Source organism: Hippopotamus amphibius, chromosome 9 (genome assembly GCF_030028045.1).
Source record: "Hippopotamus amphibius kiboko isolate mHipAmp2 chromosome 9, mHipAmp2.hap2, whole genome shotgun sequence".
Lineage (NCBI taxonomy): Eukaryota > Metazoa > Chordata > Mammalia > Artiodactyla > Hippopotamidae > Hippopotamus > Hippopotamus amphibius.
Window position 1 is genome coordinate 44,157,327 of NC_080194.1, and position 10,439 is coordinate 44,167,765.

General features: G+C 40.4%; 1 protein-coding gene across 1 annotated transcript in view; it reads right to left on the reverse strand.

The window, feature by feature from the left end:
- Nucleotides 1-873, reverse strand: part of PGM2L1 (phosphoglucomutase 2 like 1) — a 55,207-nt gene extending 54,334 nt beyond the window's left edge. Inside the window, exon 1 of the mRNA XM_057750369.1 lies at nucleotides 525-873. Coding sequence (XP_057606352.1) covers nucleotides 525-635 — 111 coding nt within the window. The 5' untranslated portion in view covers nucleotides 636-873. The remainder of the gene's footprint in view (nucleotides 1-524) is intronic.
- Between the last annotated feature and the right edge of the window lie 9,566 nt (nucleotides 874-10,439).

A 10,439-nucleotide genomic window follows, 5' to 3' on the forward strand; every position in this document is an offset into this window, starting at 1 on the left:
GGAGCGATAAAAGACCAGCGACTACCTAGCGACGCAAGGTGGAAACACACCAGACCAGAACTAAAGCGGATAGCGGTTAGATAGCGTCCAAGAAGGGTGCAAAAAAAAAAAAAGCACTTTCAGATTTGTTGAGTAGGAAGTCAAGGAAGAAGAAAGGGGAAAGGAAATAGCTCTACTAAGGGTATAACTTTCGATGATGATGATTAATTATTATTTATTATTATTTTTTGGAGAAAGATGACATACACTTCGGTGGGGGGGGTGGCGGGGAGGAGGAAGGGAGGTTGCAATTTCGCGCACTGCAAAAGGAAGCGACTACAGGCGTCCTTTCCCAGCTCAGACGGTCCCAGCGGGGCTGCCCAGGCATAGGTGGGCGACAACGCCAGGCTCCGCTAGCCCCCGCCGCATGGCCTGAGCCATCTCCGCCAGAGCCTGCCGAGCACCGGGTGGGAACGCCAAAGGACGGACACTGTATGAGGGCGTGCGGGAGGAAGGGGCGGATGCGGGGCTGAGCAGGTACCCACCTTGTCCCAACGGAGCCACTGCCCGATGGCCTTGTCTAGCTGAGGGTCCCCGGTGTGAGAGGGGACGTGGAGTAGGTTGGAGTTTAGGTCCCCCTCTGCGTTTTCAGCCATGGCAGCCAAACTGGGGTGTGCGGGCCTGGGGGGCCTGCGAAAACGCGGAGCTGGAGGGGCTTGACGTGCGCTCACCAGGATCCCGACGCCCACTCCTCACTGAAGGGCATCGGAGACCAACCGCAGGATGTCTGTGCCAAGTCCTGCCTCAGCTTTGGAGAAGCAGAAGAGAGGAGGGACGCGGCCGCCCGCTCCCCACCAGACCAGCTTCTGGTCTCTCTGTGCGAACGGACCGAGGCAGTCCAGTCGGGAGAGAACAACAACAGACCCAGGTGTCTGGGTCGAGGCCGCCGCCGCCACCGCCGCCGCCCTCGCCGCTTTAGGCCCCGCCCCACCGCAACCCTGGCCCCGCCCCTCCCCACCCCTAGTGATTTAAGCCTCCCGGACCCTAGTCGCTAGCCGGGAAGCGCGCTCCCGACGCCTCCCCAGCTGCGCGAGTTAGGACGCGCTGGGTAGTGAGGAATTGGGGCACGGCCCTTTTTATTTTTCAATTTGCCTTTTTCCACGTGTCTTATCCTTGCTACAATCCCTACACACTCCCAGCGCGTCTCCTTTTCTGGATCAGCCGCCACTGCCACCACAACGTTCCCCGCCTCAAGGCTCACTTTGTGAATCCTGGGCGCGCGCGCAGGTCCCCTCCCGTTTCTTCTTGTCTGGCGGGAGGCTACACGGGACTATCTCCGCACGGCCTCACGGGAGTTGTAGTTCTTTTCTTTCCTCAAGGTGTGTGGAGACCGATGCAAAGACTACAATTCCCAGCAGCCCCGCGCGCTGCGTTTTCTCAAAGGAAAAAGATCTACCTCTAGGCTGTTCCGTACAGACACGCCCTGTCCGTGTTAGGTCTGCTGCAGTTTGTGATCCTGGGCTTCAATTAAATTAAACAAGAACTGGTACAGTAAAGGGGTAGCTGATATACGTTCAGTGCTTTACAGTTTACAAATCTCGTTCTGTCGTTTCAGCCATCGTGTGAGAGAGTAAATGGACGTGGTCCATCCCCATTTTACACACAAAGAGGAAACTGCCTCTTAGTGACCCGACTTTTTCAAAGGGGCGGAATTCGTAAGTGATGGAACAAGGGTTCCAACCTCGTTTCAGATCTCCTCAGATGGCACTTCTTTTTGCTCTGCTTCTACAGTGAACTAGGAGTTAGGGAGAACAAGATGACGGGGTAAAAAACGAAAACAAAAATCAAGTTGTGAAAGAGGGAAGATGTGTCAGCATTTAACCATAACATAAGAATGAATAAGCGTTGTAAGAGAGTGCAAAAAGCAACGGCAATAGGAATAGAGAGGAAGAAGAAAGATTGTTGAAATAGTCTTAAATTTCTCCTTATTTTGGCCTCCCATCTTCTACAGAATGTGACCTTTCAAGTCACACGACTTGACGTGTGGGCGATGCTGAGAAGCGCCTGCCTGTCACACACAGCTGCTCCTGAGTTTCTTGGTGTAGCTTTCTTACTCTTACTCTATGATTTTGAGCAAGTAGCTTACGACTCTTTCTCTGGTCAGCTTTTTTGCAAGGAAAGTGTAATATTTACACCTTGGCTACCATAACTTAATAAACGGCTTTAAAATGCTTTGAGGTTCACAGGTAAAAGACATAATAAATTCAAAGTATTACTTTCTTTCCTTTAAAAATGCCATTTGCCGTCTTAAAATGCCAACTACCAAGGTACAAGAGGATCATAGCACCAATCCCTCAAAAATAACATGCTGTAGTTGGGAATTACAGTTTTTGCTAATCAGTTGGGTGTTTCCTTTATAGAGTCAGCAGGTTCTTTTAATCACACCAGGCCTGGGAAGTAATCATGAGTCCTGGAAAGAAATTCATTGTTCACTATCATCACCATTATTGTCCATGATGAATGTTAATTAAACATGTACTGTATGCTAAGCGTTATGCTAGGGGCTGAGGCTACGAGAAAAAAAATCTGTTTGGGGAGACAGGATGTATGCAAGAAAAGATAGCCCATGATAAACAGCAACTGCTTGCTGCAGACAACTGTTAAGAATTTAGAGTATGAGGTAGTGAGAGCAACAAGTGGCAGAAGGGATCAGCAATGGGCTTTAAAGGACGAAAAATTGATAACTAGAGAAAAAGGTGGAGGGCATTTCAAACCCATACACAATTGGTCTCCCTGGGAAGTTGTTTAAAATATATGTTCCCAGACACTGCCGCAGAGATTCTGAATCAGTACGTTGGGATAGGGCCTAGGTACCTACATATTTAATAAATATCTATTGATTGTGACATAGGTGGTCATAATCTTCTACTCAAAGTGTGATAGGATGACCAGTCTATTAGTTCTCTGGGAGCTTATGAAGAAATATAAAATTTCAGGCCCCATCCCAGTTCTCCTGAATCAGAATCTGCATTCCAACAAGATCCAATGATGATTTACAAATACATATTAAATTTGATTAAGCAGTGGTTTTTAGAAGACAATTCTAATTCAATTCTGAGAAACACTACTGAGTCTACAGAACTTTTGAGAGATAGAACTATATAGGGCAAGTATAAAGGATGGGAGAAGTACAAGCTTTTTTTTATGTTTAATTATTTTATTAATTTATTTTTGGCTGCTTTGGGTCTTCGTTGCTGCATGCGGGCTTTCCCTGGTTGGGGCAAGCGGGGGCTACTCTTTGTTGCAGTGCGCGGGCTTCTCATTGCAGTAGCTTCTCTTGTTGCGAAGCTTGGGATCTAGATGCTCGAGCTTCAGTAGTTGTAGCACGTGAACTCAATAACTGTGGCTCGCAGGCTCTAGAGCACAGGCTCAGTAGTTGTGGCTCTCAGGCTTAGTTGCTTCTCAGCATGTGGGATCTTTCCCGACCAGGGATCAAACCTGTGTGCCCTGTATTGGCAGGTGGATTCTTAACCACTGCACCACCAGGGAAGCCCAGAAATACAAGTTTTAATTCAATACCAGAGTTACTTTTATCAGCAAGATCATGACAGACATAAACAAGTTACCAGAAACTTTGCCCACTATCTCTGGTTTGTTGCTTAGGAACTGAATGGTAATCAAGAGGATACAAAACATATGAAATCCAAGAATGGTATCTAAGTGTGTCCAGAAGAGGGAGTATAATAGTTTTCCTAGTCAGGGAAGCTCAGAAGCTTTAATTTCTGTTGGAATTTGCCCAGGGTGTCCTGTATTTTTATTTGCTAAATCTGGCACCCCTAACTGTGGTTATGAAAGAGAATATCTCTCTTGGTCCTAATGTATACCTTTTGTTTATTGTTTTTAAAAATCAAATTAAGATACTCAAAGCTCTTATTCTGTCAGGGTAACAAGAAATTTAATTTTCATCAGTATCAGGGACTCATATCTCCAACCCAGGCTTTAAATGGTACTGGGGAAAGAGAAAGAGCAGATAGCTCTAGTTCATCTAGGTTTGTGCTAACATCTGTATTGTCCAGAGTCATAGTGGTATTGGAAGTCTGACAGCTTTCTCCTTGCATACCATTCAGGTATGGTCAGGAAACTTGGCTGAGACTATGAACCCCAAAGCTTCTGTCTAGGCACTTGGCCATCTTCTCTAAAATCCTGCCAGTTCCTTGAAATGCTGCTACTAAGCAGAGCTCAGGTCTCATCACCCTCCTGTTTTAAAACTTTAAAATTTGAGGAAATCTATCATTCTATCATTCTGCTTGTAATGACTCTAAAAAGAGAAGCATTTTCTCTTCTTGTTCGCAAAGATGCTTGTCATAAACTCTAGTGAATGCTGTATTTAAAAAAAAAAAAAAAAGCCAGGAAAGGAAATGAGCATCTTGCAAGCAACTTTCTACTTTTAGCTCCGTTATTTAAAACCTCTGCTGCAGGAGTTCCCTGGTGGTCCAGTGGTTAAGACTCTGTTCTCCCAGTGCAGGGGGCCCAGGTTTGATCCCTGGTCAGGGAACTAGATCCCACATGCCACAACTAAAGACCCTGCACGCGGCAACGAAGATCGCACATTCCGCATCTAAGACCTGGTGCAGCTAAATAAATAAATTAAAACAAACAAAAAACACAAAAAACAACCTCTGCTGAGACAAGGGATACAACAACAATGAGTAGAAAGTGGTTTTCTTTGTGTAAGGGGGAAAACATGCAGAGCACACCTGGTATCAGGGTGAAGAAAGGCAAAGAACCCAGAGTGCAAAATCTAAAGAGGCACTTCCTTTCAGGTTTGTGGAAATGCAGAATTGGCACCTGAGGGTGAGTGTCTCATTACGTTCTTAAAATCAGCTTTGTTGAGACATAATTCACTTACCAAATAATTCACCTGTTTAATGTATACAATTTAATGGTTTTTTTATATTCGCAGATATGTACAAACATCACCACAGTCAATTTTAGAACATTTTCACCACCTCAAAAAGAGATCTTATGCCCTTTAGACCCCTGTCTCTTTATCTCCCACTCCCAGGCCTAAGCAATCACTAATCTATTTTCTATCTCTATAGATTTCCCTGTTCTGAACATTTCACATAAATACAATCAAATAATATGGGGTCTTTTGTGACTAGCTTCGTTCACTTAGCATAATGTTTTCAAAGTTCATCCATGTTGTAGATGTCTCAGTCTTTCATTCCTTTTTATAGTTGAATAAAATTCCAGTATATAGGTTCACTACATTTTGTCGATCTGTTTGCCCATTGGTGGACATTTGGGTTGTTTCTGCCTTTTGGCTATTATGAATAATGCTGCTATAAACATTCATGTACAGTTTTGTGTAGAATATGTTTTCATTTACCTTAGGTATATGCCTAAGAGTGGATTTCCTGGATCATGTGGTAACTTCTATGTTTAATCATTTGAGAAACATCCAGACTGTTTTCCATAGCAGCTGCACCATTTATAGTCCACCAGTGATGTATCAGGGTTCCAATTTCTCCACAGATTTTCCAACACTTGTTACTATCTCACTGTTTGATTCTAGCCATTTTAGTAAGTGTGAAGTGGTATCTCATTTTTGATTTGCATTTCCCAAAAGACTAATGATGTTGAGAATCTTTCATGTACTCACTGGTCATTTGTATATCTTCTCAGGAGAAATGTCTATTCAGATCTTTGGCCGTTTAAAAAAATTTTTTTTAAATTATTGAGTTGTAAGATTTCTTTATATTTCTGGACATAAGCCCTGAAACAAATCAGATATATGATTTGTAAATGTACCCCTTCATTCTGTGGGTTGTCTTTTCATATTCTTTTTTCTTTTAAGTATCTCTCTCTCTCTTTTTTTTGGCCACGAGGCTTGTGAGATCTTAGTTCCCTGACCAGGGATTGAACCTGGGTTCTCAGCAGTGAGAGCACGGAGTCCTAAGCACTGGACTGCCAGGGAATTCCCCATATTCTTTTCAGTGTCCTTTGAAGAACAAACGTTTTTTGTTTTGAAGAAGTCTAGTTTATTTTTTTCTTTTGTTGCTCATAATTTGGTGTCATACCTAAGAATCCTTTACCAAATCTTAGGTTATGGAGATTTACCCTTTATTTTCTTCTAAGCGGTTTATAGTTCTAGCTTTTACATTTAGATGCTTAATACCTTTTGAGTTAATTTTTATACATGGTGTTAGGAAAGGATCTAACCTCATTCTTCTGCATGTGGCTATTCAGTTGTTCCAGGACCATTTGTTTAAAAGACTGTTCTTTCCTTATTGGATGGTTTTGGCATTCTTGTTGAAAATTGTTTGACTATAGACATACGGGTTTATTTCTGGACTCTCAGTTCTAGTCCATTGATCTATATGTCTATCCTTGTACTAGAACCACAATGTCTAGATTAATGTTACTTTTTTTTTCTTTTGGCCATACCATGCAGCATGTGGTATCTTAGTTCCCTGACCAGGAATCGAACGCATGCTCCCTGCATTGGAAGTGTGGAGTGTTAATCACTGGACCACCAGGGAAGTCCCTAGATTACTATTACTTTTTTTTTTTTAATGGAAACTTATTTTATTATGGAATAATACAATATATGCAGTACATAACAACTACACAAATATATTTATGAACATATTAAAATGAAACATTTTCCCTAATTATTTTCCATGAAGTTTTATAGTTGTTTAGGTGAGTAAATATAATTAAATTAAGAAAAGATGTGAAAAATGATTTGTATAATGAATGTTGAAAGCATTGCACTTTTTTTTTAACCAGCTTTTGAGGTAAACCAAAGTGAATCAGCTGTATTTATACATATATCCCCACACCCTCTCCTTCCCTCGACCCCCTCCCACTCTCCCTGTCCTGGCCCTCTAAGGCATCACCCATCATCGAGTTGATCTCCCTTTGTTATACAGCAACTTCCCACTACTATTACTTTTTAGTAAGATTTGAAATCAGGAGGGATAAATTAGGAGGTTAGGATTAATATATACACACTACTATATATAAAATAGATAATCAACAAGGACCTACTGTATAGCACAGGGAACTCAATATTCTGTAATAACTTACATGGGAGAAGAATCTGAAAAAGAATAGATATATGTATAACTGAATCACTTTGCTGTATACCTGAAACTAACACAACATTGTACATCGACTACACTCCAATATAAAATAAAAATTTTAAAAAAAGATTTGAAATCAAGAAGTGTGACTCCCACTTTATTCTTTCTCAAGACAATTTTGACTATTCTAGGTCCCTTACAATTCCATACAAGTTTTACAAGGAGCTTGCCAGTTTCTACAAAGAAGCCAGCTAGAATTGGGATTGGGATTGCATTGAATCTGTAGATCAAACTGGGGAGTATCATTGTCTTAACAAGGTTAAGTCTGATCCATGAATGTGTGGTATTTTTTCCAGTTATAGATCTTCTCTAATATCTTTCAACAGTGTCTTGTAGCTTTCAGAGTATAATTTTTGCACTTCTTTCATTAAATTTATTCCTAAATTCTTTATTCTTTTGGATACAATTGTAAGTGGAATTGTTTTCTTAATTTCATTTTTCAATAGTTCATTGAAAGTGTAAAAAATACAATTGGTTTTTTGTATATTTATTGTATCTTGAAAAGTTGCTGAACTTTTTATAGTTCTAATCGTTTTTTAGTGAATTTCGTAGGATTTTCCATATACACTAGAATGTCATTTGTGAATTGATAATTTTACTTCTTCCTTTCCAACCTGAGTGACTTTATTTCTTTTTCTTGTCTATTTGCCCTGGCTAGAACCTCCAGTACAAGGCTGAATAGAAGTGGCAAGAGCAGACATCCTTGTCTTGTTCCTGACCTTAGGGGGAAAACATTCAGCCTTTCACCAGTAAGTATAATGTTAACCTGGGGGTGGGGGGTGGGGGGTGCTTTGTGTGGATATTCTTTATCATGTTGGCAAAGTTATCTTCTGTTTCTAGTTTGTTGAGTGTTTTTATCATGAAAGTGTTGGATTTTTGTCACTTTTCTATATCTATTGAGATGTTCATGTAAGTTTTGCTTTTTTTTATATTGATATGAAGTATTACATTAATTGATTTTTGGAAATTGGACCAAACTTACATCCTGCTTGGTCATGGTATATCATTGTTTTTATATGTTGCTGCATTTGGTTTGCTGTATTTGTTGAGGATTAATTTGATCATATTCATAATAAGATACTGGTCTATAGTTTTCTTGTAATGAGTTTTTCTGGTTTTGGTATCAGAGTAATGCTGGCCTAGTAAAATGAGCTGAGAAATGTTCTGTCCTCTTCTAATTTTTGGAAGAGTTTGTGAAGAATTGGCATTAATTCTTCTTTAAACTTTTAGTAGAATTCAGTGGTGAAGCCATCTGGGTCTGGGGTTTGTGGGTCGTTTTCGAATTATTGACTCAATCTCTCCACTTGTTATAGGTCTATTCACTTATCCATTTCTTCTTAAGTCTGTTTCAGTAGTTTGTGTCTTTGTAGGAATTTATCCATTTTATCAAAGTTATCTAATTTGTAGGCATAAAATTCTTTATAGTATTCCTTTATAATCCCATTTTTAGGGTTTTTTGTTTTTTGATTTTTTTTCTGTAAGGTCTGTAATAATGTCCCTTCTTTCATTTCTGGTTATAGTATTTCGAGTCTGTTTCCCGCCAGTCCCCCTTGGTCAGTCTAACTAAATAAAGGTTTGTCAATTTTGTTGCTGTTTTCAAAGAACTAACTTTTAGTTTTGTTGATATTCTCTGTTGCTTTTCTGTTCCTTACTTCATTAATTTCCACTCTAATCTTTATTCTCTTTCTTTTTTCTGATTTCCTAATTTTCTTTTCATCAGAATGCAATCTATTAAACTGGGTGGGCCTTGGGTTTTGTGTATGTGCATGTATTCCAATAAAACTTTTTTTACAAAAACTGGTGGCAGACCAGATTTGGCCTCTGAGCTGCCATTTGCCCTGATCCAGAGTAATGGATTCCCAACCCTGGATGCATAGCATTTTAAGGAGCTGACTCCTGGGCCTTACTCCCTAAGATTCTAACTCAACTGATCTGGGTTGGAGCAAGGTAATAAGTGTTTTTTTGCTTGCTTGTTTTTTTGTTTTACGCTCTCCCAGGTGTTTCCAATGTGTAGCTAAGGCTGAGAGCCATCTCTTCAGAGCAGGGATTTGACCTTTGAGGGGGTGGTGTGTGTGTGTGTGTGTGTGTGTTTGGCTTGAAACAACAGAAATATATTGTCTTAGAGTTTGAAAGCCAGAAGTTCAAGTTGACGTGTCAGTAAGGCAATGCTCTCTCTGAAGGCTCTAGGGGAGAATCCTTCCTTGCTGCTTTCAGCTTCTGGTGGCTCTAAGCAGTCCCCAGCTTATGGCTGGATTACTCCAACCATTGCCCCTGTCTTCATGTGGTTTTCTCCTCCTCCAGTTCGGGAACAGCCAAATGTGAGAGATGCATAGGCCAAAGGAAGCGGTGGGGGGGTTGGGGGTTGGGGGGGTGGGAGAAGGGTGGCGTGGAGCTTTCATTCCTTCCCAGGGTGTGCCACCATCCTAGTACCTGGATGTGTTCACCAGCACCTTTGGGGTTTTAATTTCAGTTACTGTATTTTTTGTTTCTAGAATTCTTTTAGATTCTTTTGCAAATTTATTATAGCCCTTTTTATGGTTTCCTATTCTCTATAGAGATCTTCAAACTTGTCTTTTCCTTCTTTATCTATAGTCAGCATAGTTGTTCCATATCTGAAATCTTTGTGGATTTTTCTCCTCTATTGTTTTTGCTAGTTCTTGCTCATAGAGTCTAGTTTCTTTGTGAGCTTTGTGTTTGTGTTGGACATTATATTTGATCAATTACTTGTGAGAGTAAATTTAGACTTGCAAGGAAAATACTTTTATCTAGAGAGAATTTGCATCTGCTTCTGCCAAGTTCCTTGGAGTTCAACTACTTTAAGGCTTTTAATTCTCTGGTGCTCTTATGACCCTATTTAGGGTGTAATTCTGTGTAAGATATTTATCTCCTAGTTTATCCTCACTCTGGATGTGAGGTCCCAACATATTGTGAGAAGTTTCTCCTATGAAACTCTCAATCTTTTGCAGGCCCTGGGCTTTACTTTCTTTCTTGTCCAAAGGCTTTATAATTTAAGGTTCAAAATTTTAAGGCGTGACAAATGCTTTCAGGGCAAAATCCACATTTCTACAGTTTCATCTCTGGGATTACCTTTTCCCTTCACCTTTGGCCCAGTAATTTCTTGTTGGCTTGTCACCTTTCTTCTGTGATTTAAAAGAAGGTGAAAAAATATTAATTGAGCTTTATTATTTAGTTATAGCAGGAAGATTAATTAAAAAAAACCCTAGTCTGCCATTTTAAGAAATATATTATTTTGATAATCATCTTTTGGCTGGAAAATATTACATCAAGTTGCTCTACCATGTTATTTTT